The sequence below is a fragment of the Neolamprologus brichardi genome, chromosome 13, assembly GCF_056152115.1.
Source record: "Neolamprologus brichardi isolate AB-2024 chromosome 13, ASM5615211v1, whole genome shotgun sequence".
NCBI lineage: Eukaryota > Metazoa > Chordata > Actinopteri > Cichliformes > Cichlidae > Neolamprologus > Neolamprologus brichardi.
In genome coordinates, this window is record NC_142116.1 from 24,912,392 (window position 1) to 24,935,919 (window position 23,528).

At 41.8% G+C, this 23,528-nt stretch overlaps 1 protein-coding gene across 1 annotated transcript; it reads right to left on the reverse strand.

The window, feature by feature from the left end:
• Positions 1-7: 7 nt before the first annotated feature.
• Positions 8-22,982, reverse strand: marchf5 (membrane-associated ring finger (C3HC4) 5). Its single transcript, XM_006799041.3, has 6 exons — positions 22,534-22,982; positions 11,304-11,506; positions 4,385-4,515; positions 4,118-4,301; positions 3,471-3,637; positions 8-1,732 (listed from the first exon to the last, which is right to left on the reverse strand). Exons 1-6 carry the CDS (start codon positions 22,575-22,577, stop codon positions 1,616-1,618), a joined length of 846 nt encoding a protein of 281 aa, XP_006799104.1. The 5' UTR covers positions 22,578-22,982; the 3' UTR covers positions 8-1,615.
• Between the last annotated feature and the right edge of the window lie 546 nt (positions 22,983-23,528).

Consider the following 23,528-nt stretch of genomic DNA (forward strand, 5'->3'; position numbering starts at 1 on the left):
CTCAACACGTGCACGTCAACATTTGGAAAATACATTTATTCACAGAGCTCATACTGTAGAAGTCTAAAGTTAGAAGCATCGTGTGCAGTTCAGCCTCTTGGCAAAGAGGAGATCTGATGGGAAAGGTTTAGTCTGCAGATCTCACAACACCTGTACAGAAGTTGACATGTGCAGGTTAAATATTCCAGGTGGTTGGTTATACAGTGTGTTAAACAGGCTCTCTCACTCAGATTCTCATCTCAGCAATAACTTGTTAATTCAAAGCCACGTTATTTACACATGAACAAAGGAGTTTGATACATTAGGCTTCACGTCTTATAACCCAAACTGTTTTGGTCGGTTCACTCAAATCACAGAGCTCTATATTCATCCGTTCTAATATCTCAACATTTCAATACATTTGCCAGAAATTGTGGATAAACTTGAACATCTCCCTATATTTTTTCCACCGTTTCAAACCAATAAAATCCTACTTGAAAACTAAAAATCAGAGTGTCTGTACACCACTTGGGCAGGACAATACGGCTCGGTATTTGAGTGAACTGACCCTTTAATTTCCACAAGTGTCCATTCAGAAGTGCTGGCTGCTGCAGTGAGTCATCTTTAGTTACCAGTGTCTGAGGTCATTCAGAGAGAAGTACCTGAGTCTGACCTGAGCTGGTCCAAGCTCAGGCAACTGAAGTCCCATCATGGCAAGCCGAGGGGGTGGAGGGTATGAACTGCCTCTAAAATCTGGAGGCAACGGCTTTAACTCAAGTGTCCGTCTCCTGTAAGTGCTGCACTGAATGTTGAGTCAGGCACCCCGAGGTTTTCTAATATATGTATTATCCACACATCACGGCACAGTGCTCACCTGCACTGTGATGGGTGACAAGGCTTCAAGACACATCACATGAGAGCGTTTTGAAAAGTAGAGATGAGGAATACTGGACGAAGCACGTGAACAAAGTAAACAGCAGTGTATCAGCTTCTGATCTGCGCTCGGCGTGTTAGCCGTTAGATAATCAGCTGCAGTGGCACAATGACGTGGCGAGGCTAGTTTTCTGTTCTGCGTCAGGATTCACATCACATCATTTTACTGTTTGCTCACGAGTACATTCCTTATGCTCAACATTAGTCTTCTTTGAACATAAGCCACTATCATCAGCCAATGGGGTGCTGCGAAATAAACAATATAAAACAATTTGTATTTTTATAAAACTAATTACACATGCCCCACATTTTAATTCTTTAAAACACAGTAGGTTTACAATAGTTAACGTGATTGCTGAAGCTCATCCACCCTGCAGTCGTACTCAGGAAACAGGTGTGTGTGTGTGTGTGTGTGTGTGTGTGTGTGTGGCTGTAACTGCACATCAACTGCTAACATGCTCCAGTCCGCACGTCTCCATCTTCACTTTAAGCCAGCGTCACAAAATGTCAGCGAAGAGTCACACCGGGGCGATGAGAGGGGCGAGGTGTGGGGAGGAGGAAGAGGTGGTAATGAGGATGACACGATCAAAAGTCTGTTTCACCAGCACTTCCTGCTCATTGAGCTTTCACCCCACCCACCCACCCCCTCAAGCGGAGGCGTGTAGTTCCTCCATCCATCTGTCCTCCCTTCTGACGGCCTCCTTTAGGCCTCTTCCTGCTCGGGGAAGTTGAGGATCTTGCGGTGAGCTTGCCTCAGGTACTGCTGCTGTTTGAAGTACACCTTAAATGCCCCCTTGATGGCCACAAAGGCGATACCTCCCTGTAGGTGGAGGAAAGCAAAATGGTGTTGAAAGTGGACTTAAAGACAGATTCAGCTCAACACATCAAAGCTCTCCCCCCACAGCGGACTCTAGGAGGATTTACTTTAATTTCACACCGACTATCACACACACGACAGCATCTCATAAACAAACATGCAGATGATTCCTGTTTCCTGCTCAGCTGTGACCAGGAATGCTAGAGCACTTACAGATATTTTGGTTAAAAAGGATCATTCAAGAGTAAAGGTGGAGGTTTCTGGAGAGGGAAGCCTTCCAACCCAAACAGGAAACTGGCTCATTTATGGCAGTCTGTCTGAACAAAGGTGTGTGGATGTCTGAACGGCCAACCTGAATGAATATTACAGCGTATCTAAATAATATTCAAGCCGGGGCTGTTCTTCCAGTATGTGCGCCTTTGAGTGCAAACAAAAAATTAATCCATTTAATTAGCAAATGTGATGACTCATTAATCGTCACAGGAAGCCTGAAAATCTTCCTTCACTTTGTTTTATATTAGTTGTGATCTTATGGCTGGACTGCTAGGGGCACTTTCACAATTTCTCGAGTACACGGTTAATAACAGAGACTAGAAAGCAATAAAAATGAATGCTTATAGTGATCGTTTACTCTAAATAAACAGTATTTACTGTTGAAAATTTAAAAGCTAAGACTGAACTTAAGCCAGCGGTCCCCAACCCCCGGGCCTTGGACCGGTACCGGTCCGTGAGTCGTTTGGTACCGGACCGTGAGAGTTGAGGCTCAGGTGTCAAATGTACAGTTTTCAGGGTTTTTATCAGTTTTCAGCGTTATTTTGTTATTTTTTTTGTTTACTCGGTTTTCCTTGGTCTTTTCACGTGTGTTATGAATAAATGAATTAAATTTTTTTCGGTACCGGTACTAGTTTTATTCTGTTGTATTTATCTGCGACACCTTAAAGGCCGGTCCATGAAAATATTGTCGGGCATAAACCGGTCCGTGGCGCAAAAAAGGTTGGGGACCGCTGACTTAAACGACAACAATCTATTTAGAAGAAGAAAAGTGGAAACAATTTTTTGAATCCTGACCTCAATACTAACCAATCAAACCCGCCGAGCTGAGGGCCTTTAAATTAGGCAGGAGTGTCCAAGCTGTCAGTGGTTGTGATTGTGTAAAACAAAACAAACATGGGCTCCGGGATAACTTACTAACTCAAGTGTGTCAGAAAAGTAAACCGAGGCGTCCACACTGGCACTAATACAGCATGTGATAAATACTGATGTGAAGTTTCAGTCGTCTCCACTCTGGCTCAACACAAAAGGAACAAAGCACCATCTTGTGGGAATATTCATTAATTGCGCTTTAAAAGTTAATTATTTACAGTGGTGTGTTTTTCTTTTTTGTCTCACAGTGATCGATCGTGCCGAGAACAAATAAAGGTTTGACTGATGATGCAGCTCATCTGTTCGCTCTCCTTCCTGCAGGTTTGCTAGGTGAGGACAGAGTGTTCAGCAGTATCAGTGCAGCCCAGATCGCATGAGCCGCTCTGGTTACCTTTCTGTCCTCCCATTTAAGGTTTCTCTTATGTCTAAATGGCTCATACGATGCACAATTAGGCCAAATTAGAGGAGGTCGTTTACTCAATAGTAGGGCTAAAACAAGGGGGTGGATATACTAGTTGTTTGTACTCTGCTCATCGAACCCCCTGCAGAACTATTGCTACTGTCAGGCGAGTCATACGGTGAGTCTGGTTGGACCCACCAGGATGGTCCTCTGCAGGTTCGAGTTGACGCTGCTGAACATGAGCTTCCCCACGATGGTGGCGATGGTGGGGAAGACCAGGGCGCCGCACAGGATCCGTGTGGCTGACACGTGGTCTGCCAGGGGGCTGGCCTCTGCGGGGATCCGAGGAACTGGACAGCCGATCCCTGCAGACACACGAGTATTAGTTTTATTCCTGCGTAAACCTGAGGGCGCAGCTGCTGACACAGTTGAGTTTCAGAGGCTGAGGAGTGATTTATTTATCTGTTTTGTGGCTGTGATGAAGTGAACACAGACCAGCTGCAGTGAGGATTTCTGTGATGGATGAGGAGACTGTGTTTGAGGTGTTAGTAACTCCATATTATTTGTTTTTGTCTGAAACTTTTCTGCTATCATCAGGTTGTGATAATCAAGTTTCTGACTCAGCTCCTTACATGGATTTATATTATTGTCCTTTGAAAAGACATCCTGTCTGTCCAGCAGTAATGGCTGTTCTTTAGCAGCAGCAGACATTAGAGCATCATCATTTCATACTGACAGTTACACCTGAGTACGGTTAGACTCACACAGTGAAGTATACACGTAACAAACACAATTTAAACACAGATACACATTCTCAGGATCAAACGTAAGGAGTGTGTCCTGACCGGGGAAGATGCTGTTGAGGATCTGCAGTTTGTTAGAGTACTTCCTCCACAGGCGCAGGACGTAGTCTTCCCAGCGGATCATCTTGCCGAGGATCAGCATGACAGGAATGGTGGGCAGCCCGATGAGAAGGAACAGAGGATCAGCCCGCTCCATAACATCTAGGCCCTCCTTATGGCCGACGACCTGGAGGAGACGGCACAGGAGATGGTCAGAGTGGCAAACAGCTGCACACAAGTATATACTAGTTTTATCTAGTATACCTTTACCTGCATGACAGTGACTGCTCCATATGTGACAGCGGTCCAGTAGATGGAGCCCACCATGATGCCAGCTGCAGCAAAGGGGCCAGCCTTGGAGATGAGGCGGTCAGCCAGGTCCAGCACATAAACCACAGGACCTGATGGAGGCATCATCAAACTTAAGTCACAACTAAGAGAAATATATTTATCTACAACACGTAAAACTGTTGGCTAACATAAATATAACTGTTATCCATAGTTTTAGAGAGCTACTTCAACCATTACTGCGTTCTTCTGACTGAGAATCTGAACTTATTATCCACTGATCTGATAATCCTCCTAATGTAACGATCATTTTGTGCATCAAAGGTCAGGAAAATGTCCCTTATTATTTTCCCTGACAGCTCAAGTTGTCAAAATATCCTCATTTCCAACCAATTAGATGCATCTCTCTCCCCTCTACAGAAACAGGGTTACTGGGTGGGCTATGCTTGGAGGCACATTACGACAGTGCAGTGACATCAAAAGCAAACTTTCTTCCTCAGACTTGTTTTGCAGGTTTATTGACACTTAAGGAGGAGCTTCAAGGGCAGGGCCCACTGAGATTAAAAAGAACTGGGATGCCTCTCGACCAGCATGTAATAAGAAAGTAATCTGAAGTTCAAACTTGCCTTTGGAGTAGTGACATCCCTGTCTGACACCAGGAGCAGGACCTTAAAAAACATCTCTGCTGCATTCCCGTCTCTTGCATTCTGGGCCCACTCGAGGGAAATCATGAAATATTTACAGGAAGGCAACCTGATTTCCTCACCCAGACAGAGCCATCCACATCCTATTAATAACTAGCCCAGGAGTCAGTGGGAGGGGAGCGGGGAGGCTGCCAGAGGGACTGAGCGCAAGACAGTGCTGGGCCTCTGTGTGCGTGCTGCTTTGGCACTTGGTAAACTGCAAAATTAGATCCACAGAGCACAGCAGTTTGGGCTTCCAGGCTCTGAAAAACCTACACTCTCAAACACCTTACTATAATATCAGTGTTACACATGCACGGTTCTCATTTCCAGCAGACGGTGACTGAAATCCTACTTCAGACAGAGATACCACTGCATCTCTTCTCTAGTTTAGAAATGAAGCAGTCAAGTTGTTTCAGAAACAGTGCTGAGTCACTGCTCATTATGAAAGCAGGACTTTGTTCAAGAACACCGTTCCTCAGGCCATGTCAGCAGCTCACTGATAAATATATTGCACAGCAAGTAAAAAGAGCCTGATTGACCTTATAGCACAGAAAGCTGCCATCACTTAGAGTTAAGGACAGCTGCGGCGGTGGGTTACAGGCCGTTACTGGGAAAGGGATTACTGCCAGGGCCCAGTCAGGCACAAGGACAGATTTCAAACAAACACCTGAGCAGATACATTTTTGAAGGAAGGGAAAGTGGTGACACATCTAACTACAACCTTAACAACATGAGTTTAGAGTAAAAGGACTCAGCTTCCTGAAATAACTCCAGGGGTGCCGTGAGGAGTTTTACAGTTTCTGGACTGGCTTCATTAAACTGTTTGTGCAGCCTGGCCACTATGAGGCTGGTGCCCATAAGTACCTGCCACACGCTGCATACAATCCATCCACTGTTAGCAGTGCACGTATTTCTACAGCTGAGTGCATTCACTGTGCTGGTCTGTGCTAAATGTCTTTACTGCAGCGCTGCAGTCCACTTGTTGAGGAAAGAGCTCAAAGTGAGCGAGGTGCATTTATCACTTCTAAAGAGTATCCGAGTCTGAGACAGTTTTTAATGCAGCAGCTGTCTCTTATCTGCCAGCAGCCATTTGATGCTTTCAGGCCTCCTGTTACTGCGCCCGTCTTTGCCTTTGGGACTGACCTCACAATGCTTGAGAGCATTAATATGCCATATTTTGATGACAGCACTGGGATCTCTTCCGCTTTCTCCCTGCCTAAGCATTACGCCATCCTGGGCAAAGGGGACTAGACTGCCCTTAATGGCTGCTGGTAGCAGATTCCATAATTAAGATTATTAAAAAAGGAGGGAGGGAGAGGAAAGTTAGGAGGGGGCTCTGTGCAACTGCAATACCTCAGTAGTGGGCACGCACATTGGCACGCTGTTCCAGCTCACTTGTTTACTCTCTGGGCTGAGTGTCAGAAAAGGAGCAGCAAGGACACGCCGTCCTCAAGAGTTATATAGCGAGCCAAATTAGCATGATGGGCTAGCTTTGGCTCTGCAGCAGCTGCTGGTGGGAGTACAGCCAGAAAAAAGAGAAAAAAATGATGTGTATCTCAGAATCCACCCACTCATTTGCTCCAACAGCAGGCAGGGGTCCCCGCGCAGAGAGCAATACTGTGACCAAACCCTATCCAGCCTCTAGAAATGAGCTGGCCTCCGTGACCGGTCAGTGCTCCCCATCTCTACCCGTCCACAGATTTAACTCCATCCGCCCAGACTGAATGCTGTTATTGCTGAGCTGTAAAACTGATAGTATTCATTGGGTTCATTAAAACCGGAGCAAACACCGCAAAAAAGGAGTGCATCTGAGCTTTAACAGGTTTTGTGCATTAGGTGACCAAAGATACTGGGTCTCTGTACTAGACATGGCGTTGTATAATAAAGAGAACGAGGCTAGAATAAAAATTATGTGAGAGGAACACTGCAGCAATGATGCAGCAAAACCAAAAGCGCTGTACTCCTCCGCCTTGCTTTGAAGTGGACTAATGCACAGCGTATCCTGAAGCCAGGGTCTCAAGTCCTCAGTCAGAACAAAGAAAAATCTCATGGAAAGTCAAACCCTGACAAAGCAGTCGTGTGAGTAAAAACCCTGCGTAACAAATCCAAATGCTTTGCAAATTCAGTCTGACCCAAGTCTGACGTCACGTGGTGCCACAGATGCAAATCAGTGAATTGCCACTTAATGTTTGCATGTGCTGCCCTGCTGGAAAGGACAACACGGAGGTACATCCTCTCCTCATCGCCTAGAAACGCTGTGATTTCATGAATCCATCAGCAGCTCTGCTCATCTCCTCTGTCGCTGTGGGCCTTTGATGAGCTGCTCTGTTTGCTCTTTCCGTGACCCAATTTCACTCCCACTCCTTTCATCCAGACACATCCAACATCCCCGCACACCACCTCCGTCTGACCCTCACTAAAGGGATTTGGGGGTCGGTGGGTGGGTGGGGGTGAGGTAAACTCAACAAACACTGTGCACATAACTAACCACTGCTCTACTATCCATTTCCTATTCAAACACTTTCAGCATTTAAAAAAAAATGCAAAAGTGATAAACAAAACCCCTAAAAACACATTTGCCTGCTACAGTAAAAAAAACATCTTATGACACACACACACACACACACACACACACACACACACACACACACACACACACACACACACACACACACACACACACACACACACACACACACACACACACACACACAGGACAGTGTGCTAACTGCAGCCTATTAATTCACTTCCAACTCTCAACCAAAAATTGGAATAAGTGGCAAAACAAAGTTTAGGCTACTTCGTCTGCAGAAATCTTCCCAAAACATCCTGAGGCTAAAACTCCACCGCACATCCTCACAGTCTGTCATCTAAACTGAAGGGAAACCAAAGAAAGTTACATCAAAGGCAACACCAACCTCAGCAAATGAAGAGTGATGGTGGCACGCTGTTTCTGTGTCATTCTCCGAGGGCAACGTCACCCAGCAGATCAGAAACGAGGAAGCTCTTTCAAAATAAACCGCTGGCCTATCCATCACCATGCTCTAAACCACTTCAGTATTTGAACACATGACTAAAGAACACAAACTGTGGAGTGGGCATCAGGAGACTGAGGGTAAACATTTAGCCACAAGTCACTTCTATGACTGGCTTTTTATAAAGAGCTGTCCAAAAATAACAAGCCGCAAAGCCATCATAATAATATGGCACAGTGTGAGAAACACTGATGCAGTCAGTCTAAAGTGTAAATTCCACTGGCGCACTGTATAGAGGCTCAATTCATAAAGTGCCTCAAAGCCAGAACATGTGAGACACTAACATTAGATAACAAACATACTTATATATACGAAATTTCAATAAACAGCGAAATCAGATCAAACAGATCCATTAGGACAATTCTGATTTCACAAACAGAATGAGCAGTGCATGTTACAGCCAACAATCCCAAAGATTGCTTAAAGAGAACTGAAACACTATGAGAAGTTGACTTTATAACTTACTGTATGGATATTTTGTTTCACTTTTACTCAGCTGCTACATATGCTGCACATGGACAAGGCGTTACCACGTCAGAGCCCCAGTGAAAGCTAAACTATGATATCCATTTCTATCTGTATTCTTTTTATGCTTTGGGGCAGGGGTCTCAAACCTGTGGCGATTTCCTCCTCTGTCTAATGTGGCTCCCCATAAATCTAGTAACAGGAAAATGAACAATTTCCAACTGAACCTCAACAGCAGTGGCCAAGAAGCCGCAAAGAAGGATTTAGAATTTCACTGGTTTAACAATGGTTTTGCAAAGATGTCATTCTTGACTATTCCTTCCCCGTTTGCATATTTTACAAAAATAAATATTCCTGAGGGAAGGGGATCAAACTTGTTTGTTATCCACTGATTATTTTGTCACAATTTCTACCAATTTCACAACCAACCTTAGTAGAAATTGGCCCATATTAGCTGCATGCTTTTGTCTGCAGAAATGTTTCAAATTTGTGAATAAATAAAACTTGGTCCATAAAACTTTGCGCTACTGAATGTTTTTGGTTTGTTTGTTTTTTTACTTCCAAGTAGGGCTGCTCGATTATGGCAAAAATGATAATCACGATTATTTTCACTGAAATTGAGATCTCGATTATTTGACGATATTTATTTAACAATAACAATGTATTGAATAATGACTTTAAAGATTGTCAAAAAATAATATAAAATAGTGTGCAAATACTGATAACAGTTCAAATGTTTGCAATATAAAAAATAAATGAAAAACTTTGCAGTGTTGCTCTGTGGTGCAGCTACGACACTGTAGCAAAGTTTACACACTATGTCTACTTGATCCACGTCTGACTCCGCGAACCCATAATGTTTCCACACCACTGAAGTTTTTTTACCTCTCTTTTCAACCAACAGCAGTCACTCTCCTCTCCAAATAACTTCTGCTTAGCTTTCCGAGCTTCCCTCGGGTCCTCTTAATCAGCGGTCCCCAACCCCCGGGCCTCGGATCGGTACCGGTCCGTGAGTCGTTTGGTAACGGGCCGCGAGAGTTGAGGCTCAGGTGTGAAATGTATAGTTTTCAGGGTTTTTATCGGTTTTCAGCGTTATTTTGTTATCGTTTTTATCGTTTACTCGGTTTTCCTGGGTCTTTTCACGTGTGTTATGAATAAATTTTCTTTTTTTCGGTACCGGTACTAGTTGGGGGTTTTTTTTGTATTTATCCGCGACACCTTAAAGGCCGATACCATGAAAATATTGTCGGGCATAAACCGGTCCGTGGCGCAAAAAAGGTTGGGGACCGCTGCTCTTAATTATTGTGACACGTGTTCGAAATGCAGAGAGGTGCGCTCGATTTGCCACACGGAGCAGCGCGAGAGTAAAGCACGAGGGAGGGGCTAATAATCGGCTCAGTCATTTTTAATGATCGTTGAAAGCCCAGATCGTAATCGAGATTAAAATTCGATTAATTGAGCAGCCCTACTTCCAAGTACTGATTAACTGTGCTTCTATGAATTGAGTCAATACAAATACAAAAGGGCTGTAGACACAGTCACATATACCCAGCAACCACATTCCAATAATGAGCTCGTAGATAGAGTTCAGACAAACACTTGAGGTTGGAGAAGCATGCACAGAAGCTCAGCTTAAAGCACCAAAGTGAGTGACAGCACAGCATTGGTCACTATAAATATACATGAACCTGTTTACCAGTTGGGCCCAACCTCTTGCAGGCTAACACTATGTTTGCTTCTGTCTCAAATTTCAACGTCTCACTCTCTATGAAATGGCAATGGGCCAGGGGCTGATGGGTAACCAAGTGACAAGTATACAACTTCAAATATTCCCAAGTCTTCACATCCAGCAGCAAAAAATCTAACAGATAAAACCAACTTCCCTGTGATGCAACGGCAGTGTGTTCTGTGAGAGTCGTTCACTGTCTGAGAAAGTGAGCTGTGAGCAGCTTGTGTCCAAATAAGCACAGCTCTGCGTGCTGTATCTTCCCTGGGTGAGTCATAGCTTTTGAGAACAATCGAAGCCCTCGCCACTCTGACGTGTCGAGTTAATTGAGGCAGCCGCTGCTGGTCAGTCAGCGAGCACGCCCCTGTTCGTCGTCACAATGAAATGAAACATTTACCCAGATCGCCACAGAACTTATGCTGGATCTGGAGTAAATAAACTGAGGCAAGACAAACTCAACAGTTCCCAGAGTTCGGATACAGTTGCAGGCAGTGACTCAAACAGGAGTTTATTTACATGGAAATGTGCTCTGTAATTCTGCTTTGATGTTGACAACTGCCAGAAAGGCGGTATGAGAGCTCAGCAATACACTATATTAAATTTAGATTTGTGAACAAGAAATTTATCTCAGCTTCTCAGCAGTGGGGCTATAAGTTAACCACCCTTATATTTTAACCATGCTGTACATCACACACTACTCTAAAGGATCTAAAGCCTTTCAATTTAAAATGATCCTGAATATACCTGATCCTCGTTTTTAAAATCTAAGCCACAGACATAAATCACACATAGCTTCAAAGACTGGAGTACTGCAATCACTCAAAGTTGTGCAGTAGACCTTGAAAAACATAGCTGAAGGAATAATTATCCTCTTAATTTCCTCAAGCACAGAATCCTCTCAGCCCAACAAGACAACAAAAGCTAGTGACATTTCAAGGCCATCTCATCACGCTTCCACAAGGTTTTATCTTCAGAGAAATGCAACCCACCCAGTTTGGGAAAGACAATGAGGTATTCTGCATTGCACTGTGGGCAGGCTACGCGTGCTGTGCTGTTGCCTCGCTGTTTCTCGTCCACCCAGCGTTGCAGGCAGGTCTGGTGAACCCACTTGGTGGAGCCGCGGCAGCGACACGGGCGAACCCACTCTGCCGTGCGGTCATCTTCGTCCGTGGCAAAGCACACCCAGCAGCTCCTAAAACAAACACACACGCCCAAATTCAGGATGAGACACTGAAACAAACATGGCTGCAAAAAATTTAATAAAAATACTAGCAGCCACCAGCTGTACCCCTCAGTCTCCTAGTAGACAAACTTATGCCATTCATTTCAAAATCGTACGTCACCTTGTTCTCAAGTTATCGCATCCACAAGATTTTCAGAAAACTTACTCTGACCTTGAGGTGAAGGTCACTGAGATTTGAACTCGTGTGAGATTTTTAGTAGATACACCTATGGTATCAATTCGAATCTCCTACATCACCTCATTCTCTGCGCCCCATCAGCCTTGTACAGCTGAAGGGTAAAAGAAAGACATGGTTGTAAATAGAGCTGCAAATATTGATTATTTTAGTAATCTTATAATCTAATAATTCAGTGTCCAACCTAACAACCCTCAGGTCAGTGGCTCAGAGTTAAATGGCTAATGGTTTGGGGTTTTTTGGTTTGTGAAAAAAATGTTTGTGTTTTTATATTTTTAAATATTAATGCAATTTAGTGAATACGATGTTTTATAATATTTCACTTTTAATCTGAAAAATGTTACAAAAGTCTTGAAATTAATATAGTCTAGTACACCCTGTGCCCCCCTTTAGACTCACCCCTGTTTGCTGCAGGTATCTCATGTAAAATAGGACGGCTGCTGTCAGCCTTCATTAAGCTGTGTCATTTAAACATGCTATCAGACCAAGTTATCAGTTCATCTGCATATTTTAATACAGCTTCTGGAGACTTGGTGCAGATTTTTCTCTGTGTAAAACAAACGGCAGATGATGGAGCAGCTACAAAGTGCTTTGATGAAGGACTCCTGCTAGCTCTTTCCCAGTAATGGTTTCAATGGTGATTATAGGAACAGAGTTGTTGTTGTTTTAGATGCTAGAAACAGGTTTTCCTTCACTCAACCTGTCAAGACTTTTTATTGACTTCTCCTAAATACGTTTGCATTACAGGTTTGTTTTTAGTCGGGTGAAAGGCTCATGTTTACATTATTTAACACACATTTAAAGCATCGAAACAAAGAATTTGTGTTGAGAATTTTTGCAATCAAATTTGAAATACTCAAATTGTTGCAGCTCTAAAAGTAACAACAATTTATCACAACTGAATGCATGATTTAAAAATAGAAAAACTGATTAGATGTGGCTTCATAATTGTGACTGGTACAAGAGACAAAATGACCAGAGTCTATGCTGAATGAAAGCTAGGATTACATTTAAGTGAACAAAACAACTGAGGCGTCACTATACAGACGAGGTGAGCCCATGCAATGAAATCAACTGAGACAAAGTTAGAATATCTTGCATCTGACAATTAACAGGCTTAAAGTTATGGAGCTGTATGTGTGTGGTTGATGAGAGAAGAGTAAAAGACATCAATTGAAACCAAAGTAAGCTTTCACCTTTAAGAGAAAATCTGCACTTAGCAACAAAAACTATTGTGACTCAGTTTTTGAGCCGATGAGACTTATTTGGACTTCTCACCGAGTGTTACCACAGTCGTTTTCAGCATTCACACAAAGCTGATAGAAGTAGTTAATAAAGTCTTTCTTACAAGTGTACATTGAGTGGCCTTGATGAACACACCCGCACAAACAGCATTGCTCTGTGTTGGTGTCTCTACATGAAATCAGCCAATCAATACATAAACCCTATAGGCAAACAAGCTGCAATGCTGACTGAATCAAGCATATCTGACAGGAAGTGTTCAATGGACACACAGCAGCTCAAACAAACAGGCCCTTCACCCTGCCATTAGAATACAAGACAATTTCCAAGGGATTGCATTTCAGATCACATCAGTGTCAACTTCCTTTTCTAACAAGCATTGGTAAAAGAAGCAGCCTATGCTCCACATATACCGATTCTCTACTTCCGTAGTATTATTATTATTATATACTAGTCTGACTTTGACGCCAGTATTATTCACAATGCTACTCATACACTGAATCAACAGGTCAGTGTTCATTTTGACAGCTGATTTTATTTTAATTCTTTTTAGTTTTACTCAAACTATAGTATTATTATCCTAAGTCTAAAGTGATTCAGTTGACTAAAATATAAAGTGTAAAAGCTTGTTGTGTTTTTACTGGTGAGAGTGAATCCACACAGTTTACAAAGCATCTTATATTCCTTGACTTCAAATGTGAAATGTGGGTATATCTCCACTCTTCTCTTCCTCCCCAAGCTTGTCTTGTTGTTGTTGTGAGAAAAAAAAAAAGGTCATTGATGAAAACTATGACAACGTAATTCAAGCCAAACCACATTTTATCCCGTGACATCTTCCTTCCCTGTTCCCTTACATACAGAGATGGGAGTAAACCTTCTCTTTACTTAAAAAGCGCTGTACCTCTTAGGAAGGTTCTGCCGGTCTTTTACAACCTTACCCTCCTCCACTGCAAAGCAACGCCACATGTGCAAGACAATTTGATATCGAACTTCCCTGACCTTACCAAAGCACATCTCCTAGTGTGACATATTGCATTTCCATAATTAATCAGCAACGTGCGACTGGCTGGATGGGTCACCACCAGGGTGTCTCACTGCATATAGCTCAGTTTGAGAATCCGCAGAACCTCACTTCAGCTGCCATCAACTCATGAAAACCTTCACAGGTTAGATCTGAATAATTGATGTAAGTAAATCAACAGCATGTCTAGAGTCTCGACTCCGCCAAGCTCAAGGGAGTTCTACTGGTTCTCCGGTTGCAACAGTATACTGGTTTTCAAGTATTAATATGATATGAAACTTGATGGCTATCATACCATGAACATTTGCCTATGAACAGTATCTTGCTGTGCGCATCTCCTTTCCTCATTGACAACCTGTCAGACAACTTGCGCCACACATGCACATCCGGAGGAGAAATGTCAGCAAAAAACAAAACTGATGCCACCGATCTGCACTGTCCGCCTGAAAAGAACCTAAAAGCAGAGTGCAATTACTTTAGATGTCCCAAAATAATCAGCTTTTGTGGATTTGTTTATCGGGGGGGGGGGGGGTCCTTCCAAGTTACTCATCTGTGTAATACTGTGATACTGTCTGGGGTACATATCATATCATCAAAATATACTGATTATGGTTTTCTAATCATCCATCCATCCACTTCCGCTTATCCTTTTCAGGGTCGCAGGAGGGCTGAGTCTATTCCAGCTGTCTTAGAGCGAGAGGCAGGGTACATCCTGGACAGGTTGCCATTCTGTCGCAGAGCTAACAGATAGACAAAGACTTCTATTTGGCAGTTTGCAGAAATGAAGGAAAACCACTTAAAAATGTGGTTTTGAAAACTTAAAAATGTTTTAAATTTAGGGTTTTTTTAAAACTAGCCTGTTGCTAGGCGATCCACTGGTTTGGTAGCTGACTGCTGCCTGTGACCCATTTGTGTGTGAGATTTATGATCTCATTTTCATAATTACTCTGAACCTTGAACAGCTGGCATTTCACTGGATGAATGAAAAAATTATTAGTCTACACACACCTCCCATAAATCTCTGGCATACACACAGTAGAAAAACACTGATTAAGAACCCCCCCTTTCCACCCATAGTTTGTGATGATCTAATTTTGGTATCATTCACATTATGAATTATTTTGTGCTCAGAATTCTAGCAGATTACTATTCCAAAGGTCAACCCAACAGTAAGACACCTAACCAAAGCACACCGCAGAAGAAGGTGCCTTTGTCTGACCTGCTGTAGCTACAGTTTACTCTTCCATTTCCTGTTTTTAAACCACAGGTATAACAGGAACAGGGAAAACCTCTTTACTTTCACAAGGAAGTAAAAAATGTTTCTTACACCAGGAATTTTAGAAATACCCCCCCCCACCCCAGCTCCATTTGTTGAATCCCTTCATGGCATGCAGAAGTACTATTTAAAAAATAAAAAAAAAAAAGAACCTCATTGCATGCATTGCAGGAATGAAGCATGGAAACAATTTGGTGACTTTCCTTAACTTTAGTCAAGAGAGGGGAAAAAGAAAAACTGGTTAGTTTAGAGCGACATTCTCCTTGTTGACCACCACTAGCAACACTCAGCATATCCCTATGTAACACCATAATGGATGCCAAATCTGTAGACTCCCACCACCATACTGAGAGCTAGATGTGCTCCATTACTGGGGCCACAGCAAAGTATTGGGGGGAGGGGGGGGTCCTCTGTCAAAGACAGCATGACCAACATTTGAATTATTTGCTCAGGTAGCTACCTCCAATGAATTATTTGTCAATACTCCCCTGGTGTTGAATAAAATATGACAACGCAGGAGAGGACACTCCAGGTCGAGGTGATCAGATGACATGTCAGTGAGAATGTGTGGTGTGATGGAAACATCACCCCCCATTCAAGATCATATCTACAGTCTTTACTGCGGTTCACCCTATAGCTGACCCCTCCCTATGTATGTGTACTGGCATCATACTCAATTTAATTCAAATAGGGTTCTCGCGTTGATCTACAATGCAAAACTGAAAAAAACAAATATAAAAAATGCATCATAGGAATCTATGTGCGACACCACAGGATCTTCAAAGACACTGCAGACTGAAAATGAGGCTGCCGTTTAAAAAAAAAAAAAAAGTGATGATGAGATGCCGAGTAGAACGGTGGACAGACGTCTCCACAGAAACACGACAGCGGAGAACAAAACCCAGCTCTACCTTAGATTCACTGGCTCTTGTTCCTGTAACCCAGCCCCAGAGCATGACAGAACCTATTACAACAGCAGTGAAACACTATCTTCTGTGCGAAACCTTAATCTCTGGCTTGCCGTCGCCTCAGCCCTGTTTAACAGAACAGTCAGCCAGATAAGCCAAAATGACGACTGCATACTGAGAAATCCTGTGCAGTCTGATATATTAAAAAAAACAAAACAGGCTTGTATATCAGAATGCAACAATTTTCTAAATATCTTAACCCTATATGCAATGAAAAGATCAATTTTAAATGTTGAAACGATGATGCAAAATCTGCAGATTGACATGCTGAATTATTGCTAATAAAGTTGCTGAAGGACTTTCAAGAACACAGACTCGATGATGGCGACGTGCCTGAAATCCACTGAAGGAAGGTGACCTCCTGTATCACCAAGTTATTTACATGTTAAACAGGCAAACTCATGTGGGTCTCTGCTGTTTTTACAATAAAGCTTTAATCCACCTAATGCACAGAGACTGCTTTGAAACTTCAAGGGCAGGCGAGCAGCAATGCATATTATCATTTTTATTTTGGCAGTTATTTTGAAAACCCTTCAAGCTCGCGGGATCAAAAGAACGTGCAGCACAGAGGCACTGTGGATGCTGTCGAGCAGCGTCACTGTCACGCGTTTCACCTCAGCTGTGGATTTTATTCTGATAATAGAAGAAAGCTCCAAGCTGACACAGACATGGGGTCTTAAGGTACACTATGCAGGAATGGCCATGATGTGATTGACACTGAGATATTAAGGCCAATCTTAATATTAGTATTAAGTGTGACTTTCTCATCGTCTCACAAGCCAGGCTCCTATCCTCAAGAAGAGCATAAGCCACCCCGATATGGCTCCTTTAACTCAGCAATGATCATGTGACTGTGGGAAGACTGGAAGCTCCCCACTATAAAGGCAGAGCACCAGACTCTGGTCCACAAAGATCTTAAAGTAAAGTTAAGGCCTTGGATGGCTTTTATGAAATCACAATGTAGTCTTGTCCAAGCTGGTCAAATAACAGCTCAAAGCATTAGTATTGCATTAAACTTTGTGCGTCAGTATCAAGTTAACCCTCTGGGGTCGATAGACGAGCCAGTATGTCCAAATCACATACCCAATTTAAGATTCCATAGCAACAAGATGCACGCCAAGTCTCCATTTCAACTAGTGTTGAAAGTGCAGACTTCAAACTACATGCTAGTTTTTAAATTATGTATAAAATGCTTTTTTCTGAATACTATTGCAACGGTAAATACGGCATTTTGTAAGGACAGCGAGTTCTTGCAAGAAAAAAAAACAAAAAAAAGGTGACACGTGACATTTGGTTGTTTAGGAAGAGTGATGGCAGTGAGAGAGCGAGTGAGAGAGTGAGGGATTTGGATAGGAATTTTTAAGACGAGAGAGATTTGTGACGTTTAGTGTGTTTGGAATATTGCTGGTGTGTTTTGTTGTCTTGTGTATTTAGTGTATTGCGGTTGTTTGAGTGTCAAAACAATGAGGGCACTACTGTTTCCAGCCAAAAAGCCACCAAAGGCAGATCGCAATGTAAACACTGTTTCCAGGAGGAAAAACACGAGGTGTGTTGTCAGGTCTTCAGGCTTTAGGCCTTTCATGTGCTCTTAAATTTATCTTTTAAATTTATATTTGCATTCCAAGTTATGAAAACGATATGTTAAACATGTTTGTGGTTGAGTTCTTTGGGATTTTAGATCAACTGTGTTAATGCAGTATACCAAAATGAAAAAAACATAAGGGTAACTTCAGACATGTAAGGTTGTGCTGAAAAGAATAATATCAAACAAGGCAGGGTAAATACTTTTAAAGGTGAAATATAAATGTACTATCAAAATTAGTGAAAAACAGCCAATTAAACCCCGGACGCCAGAGGGTTAAACAAGTCATTAGCTGGAATAATGACTCTAAAAGTCTCCATGGTTTTAGAGTGATGGGTCTTTAATAAACAAGTCTGATAACATAACACAGTGTCCTCCTTTCAATATTGTGCAACTGAATGTAGCAACTTCAGCTTCTAAAAATACCAATACCAATCAACACTTCAATGACAGTCTCTGGAAAAACATTTTAATCATTACAGCTATTTTATTAGTCTGGGCCTTATTTATATTAATATCCAGTGTGTAAGAGTCTGACGTGAAACACAGCAGAATCTCAAATTTAAGTAAAGTTCAGTTCAATGAAATATCAAACAAGGAAACTATTACAACATGAGGGCACTACCTAAGGAAAAAAATGCATGTGCTTTTAGTATCGCCACAAAGCGCTGTGATCTGTGGTGTACGACAAAGTAAAAGGATGCTTTAAATAGCCTTTGAGTGGCTAGTGTCCAAAGTTAACACACACAAAAAGCCAAGTGGTGAATTACTCCACTTTATTAATAAAAACCTTTTGCAGTGACGTGCCACAGATTCAATGTTTAAATGTAATTTTTGATGGTACATAAAAAGCTATGAAGGCTCAAACAGCACTGAGAAAGCATTGATTTGGGGCAAACAACATATACAGTATATTCTCGTTAGTTTGTGATTTAAATAACTCAAGCCTGTTATCTAAACCAGCTATCTTAAAATGTGGCATGAGCTTCCACTGGCATTAATGCTGGCTAATAAGGCTTATTTATGCAAACTGTGGGTTACCAAGGAAAGACATGCTGACCAGCCACTGATTTGTTTCTTGGAACATGTCATTAATCTACTCCATGCAAGCAAAATAACCAAGTCTCTGCAGTTGTTTTCCATTAAAAAGAAAAAATATCAAATCATCACTCAACCGTTTGATAAGGTCGAAAAAGAGCCTGCAGAAGCTGACAATGTTCCATATTAAAACTGCAAAATCATGACTGTAAGGTCAGTTGTTCTTAGCGCACGCACAGCACATATTTATCGACCCATTCACGCAAACATCAATGGGGTCAGCAAGAAAAGAATAAAACATGTAGGTTCTGTATAAATAAATAAAATAAAAAAGGTAAGGCTGGATTAAAATGTGCTTCCTACTTCCATTTGTGAAACACTGCATTGCAGAGGCAGCTGGCTGTTTGTGGCAGGTCCAGATAAGAGCCTCTGGAGCCTCATGTTTGTCAGTGATAGAGGCTGGGTACACAACTGTCTAGGAGTAAGCAGACATGACATACATCTTCCTGCCTTTGGCTACTCAAACATTGCACGGGTTATTGCCTCTGCTACGCACCAACAGCACGCAGCTAAAGCACGTTTCACAATAATCATGGGCCCTTCCTTTCTTTCTGCCACTGTACTATGTGCCTGGGAAATGATTTCAAAGTCCAATGTTCAATATTGACTCAATATTGCTGCGTTACTTGTGTGCCAAGTCTTTTACAGACAGCATACACTATTTTAAAGGAAATGGCACACATCACCTCACCCCCAACAAACAAAGATTCAGGTCACACATGCAACATGAGAAGACTTGGAAAGGGTGTCATGTCACTTTGACATAAACAAAGAAGTTAATCATACCCATGAACGCCTGTTGTGTTTTTGCATACTGAAAAAAAAAACCCACAGGCAGTCTGATTAGTAATATTTAAGATTCACCAACGTCCAAATTAAAAACATAACTCCCTCCTTTCTTGAACGATAAGATTTTATCACAACTAACAATATATAGCACTCAAGGATTTGTCTGTGTCCTTTACTTTTGTGTATTGCCAATATAAACAGAGGTAAGATGATAACTTGCATGACTTGGCCTTTTTCACAGACATTTTGTAACCCCAACAAAACACTCGTCCAAACCTCTGACTTGGATTACTTTGTATTTCAAAACATCAGATCACAACTCTGAAAACATTATTTAACTGAAGGCCGCGAGACACCAACTACCCACTCAGGTTTGTTTAGCTGATTAAATTGATGCTTTTTACTAGAATTGTTGAATTGAGTGCAGTATGAATAAAGGCCACCAAGTCAGTAAACTAAAATTGAGTTTTCCCTATTGTACATATGCAGGGGCTTTTAACTAAAAACTTGATGATGTAAGAAATCACTGCAAATGAGAAAGTTTATCTGGCAGCAGGAGCCAAACCTACACGACATCGCATCAACCCACGGCAACACAATGCTCCAAACACGTGCAAAATTTATACTTCTTTTGTGTCTCATTAAATGTCTCTTAGGCTATGTTCACACTGCAGGCGAAAACACATCAAATCCGACTTTTTTGACCCTATGCGACCCATATCCGATCATCAGCACAAATCCGATATTTTCAAATCCGACCTGGGTCACTTTCGTATGTGGTACTGAATCCAATACCTATCTGATGTTTTAGAAAGCGACTGCTGTTTGAACGGTCATGTCGCATTGAATTCGTCTTTTACGTCACTGACACAAGACAGACGCCAATTATCAGCGCCGGAGAAGACATCGTGAACGCTTCCTGGCCATCCAGCGTAGATGTTAGTGAAACTGTTGGGAAGACAATGTTGGAGAAACGTGAACATTTTATTTGTACTGTATAATCTGCAGATTCTGACAGAAATCTGCAGCTATCCTTTGAAGCACTACTTCTCTCTAAAACAGCAATAAGGATAATTATTAGGCCATATGTAAATAACAAAATAATTTTATAACTTAAAGCAAAATTGGGAAACGTAAAGTCCAAAACAAGTCTTTATATTAAGGGCCATCAGTCAAACAATACTGTTTGCTCTGGGTCTAAACATAGCGCGATGTGTGACGTCTTCTTTTGCGCATGCGGGCCGCTTTGAGGGTTCACACTAGAGCGCGTTTGCTGCCACATTTTATTTGTAGTGTGAACAAGCAGACGAAAAATTTGATCAAAAAATCGGAACTGAGCATTAAGACCTGCAGTGTGAAGGTAGCCTTACAGTATATAAACCTGTTAGGTGAGTTAAGCTTTAGCCTCATTACTTAAACTACAATATGGTAGGTATTTGCAAAGCAAAAGTATAGCTGCTTTGACAGGGAAATTGTTTAACTTCTGTTTTAAGAATTGCATTATGAATTACACTTTGCCACGTAAAGTTATCTTTTCTGTTCATCCTTTATAAGCAATGACTAAAAGCAATTTGAAATGCTGAAAGTAAGATTAAACAAAAAGAAAGTTGAACACAAGCTAATTAATTCTTTTCTGAAAAGGAATTTAACTTGTCGCTGCAGGAGTTTGGCAGATCACAAATATTGAAAATGCCTTCAAGGTGTGGATCTGAAGGCAAACTATAGGGAAGCTGTGTCTATACTAGAGAATAAAAGCACCTTTGATCAAGTGTAGACCTAATACAGCTTCAAGTGAACTAAAAGCTTTCTATTCTGTGGCTTTACACTCCATAACGCCACTGAGGTTCGGCCTGTTGATAAACTTCTATTCTCTGTCATGATGAAAGTGAAAGGAGACCCTTTTTGACCAGAATGCTGCCTGACAGAAACCATGGTTGAGCTTCTTCTTTCTGTTGTGAAATATCCCAGCTATAACATGGTGATAAAGCATTGATGAAAATATGTTTAAGCAGACTTGCTTTGTTGCTGGCTACAGAAACAGCTTCTCATCTGCTTCCAATTACATTTGCCTTTGTTGACACTGATTGTACAACATAAAATTATTCCCCATGATGTAAGTGTTTTGTATTCTTTTCTTATATATGAGTGTATATAGTATATGAACTTGTGGAGTTCTGATCTTGCTCCTCAGTTACATTCACGTGTTCTCCTTTTGTTCTACTTGACCGCAAACATTTTAGAGCACCTTGTATCTGATTTTCGCTTTTGTACAAGTACGTAAAAACAAACTTTATTCAGACATCTTACTAAAGAAAAGATTCTCCTCGAAATTAATGAACGTTTCAGCTGCCACAGAAATTACATTCAGTGTCTGATGTAACACAGATAAGCAGGTTTGTTCTGAACTATGAACGTGACATTTTCAGGTATTTTACTGGACGCGGGGTCCTGCCTAAGGGTCAATAGTTAATAAGCCAAATATTTGGACATTTCTCCATGGCCTTATCCAGTTTGAGAACACAAAAGAACTGGCCATAGAAAGTTAAAGTGATTACTTAACACAATATCCACCAATTCATTGGCAGAGCTAGGAGTCCAGGACTTCCTTTGTAAACTAAAAATACCCTGGCCAGACAAACTTAATGATATCCAGAGCTGTGTTGAAAGTTCGTAACCTGTTAAAAAATGATAGTGTCTCACTTAAAGCCTAAATTGGGGGACGGTATTCTGACAACACCATCCCCCAATTTTTCTTGACGACTGTTTTGTTTTGAAATTTAGCTATGTGGCTGCCATTAGCATGCTAGCCCCAAACTTGAACTCACCTGTCCAAATTCTGCTGCATGCCAACTGCGTTCTGTTCCGCCATTGTCGTAGAGGCCAAAAAGGTTCAGACGTTGTCTTCTTGGCGGAAATTAATTGCGTTACAGGTAAAACATTCAAAATTTAGTTCTCTTTAATTTGTTGCAGCTAAAGTCGACGTAGAAAAAACCCCACAAAAAAACAAAAAGCACCTGCTAGCAAGTTAGCTGTTGAACTAATGCTAACAAGCTACATAGGCCTTCGTCGAGATGCGGTGCAACACCCGCAAACGAACCGGTATTTTTTTAATCAAAAAAATATTCCTCCTCTTCCGCCGCAGTCTACGTAACACTTATATGCGTTCGATGGGTTATTTCGGGCAAAATTCTTCTTTACATCTGCCACGGCCTCGTTTGGCGTGACCGTTTGACTCCATTGACAGGCTGTCTCTGAGGTAACGCAAAGACACCACGTCGGCGCGCATCTACGTAATCAAAACAAAGCAAGCGCCGCAAAGTCGAGCATGGGAAATGTAGTTTCACAATGTCTCTCTCTCCTCTCGCTTTATTTATCTCTTCGCCGAATGCCCAAATAAAAGCTCTGAATCATCTCCAGAGTTGTCAAGAAAGACTATTAGAGGTGTATAGCCATTACTAGTACGCACTGCGAATGTAGTTATTCCCGTTCGCACATGCGTGTATGCGAGTGTGAACCACGACAAATGCAATAATGTGACAAATACGGTCCAATAATCTCAGAGAGGAAACCTTATCCACAATGTGATTGCGTGAGAACTGATTATACATATTTAGAAGACAATCTGTGAATGTGAGAACATATTTTTAAAACATGTTTTTCTACCATTTGTGCTCGTTTGTTTTCCTATAATATGTCTGTTTAAAAAAAGTATACAGTATAAGTTACACTAAATTCAATGGAACTGACAGACAGAAAGACAGACACCTTTGCTGACCGGCCACTTTATCGTTTGAAACTACAACTCCCAGCAGGCTACTCA

Bases quoted from the DNA above. Each gene is read 5' to 3' on its own strand.
- marchf5 (XM_006799041.3), bottom strand. From the start codon at position 22,577: ATGGCGGAACAGAACGCAGTTGGCATGCAGCAGAATTTGGACAG. The intron at 4,516-11,303 runs GTGGGTTGCATT...TGCCTCCATCAG, and splicing joins CATTGTCTTTCCCAAACTGG to GTCCTGTGGTTTATGTGCTG. The intron at 3,638-4,117 runs GTCAGGACACAC...GTGTGTCTGCAG, and splicing joins CCTCAACAGCATCTTCCCCG to GGATCGGCTGTCCAGTTCCT.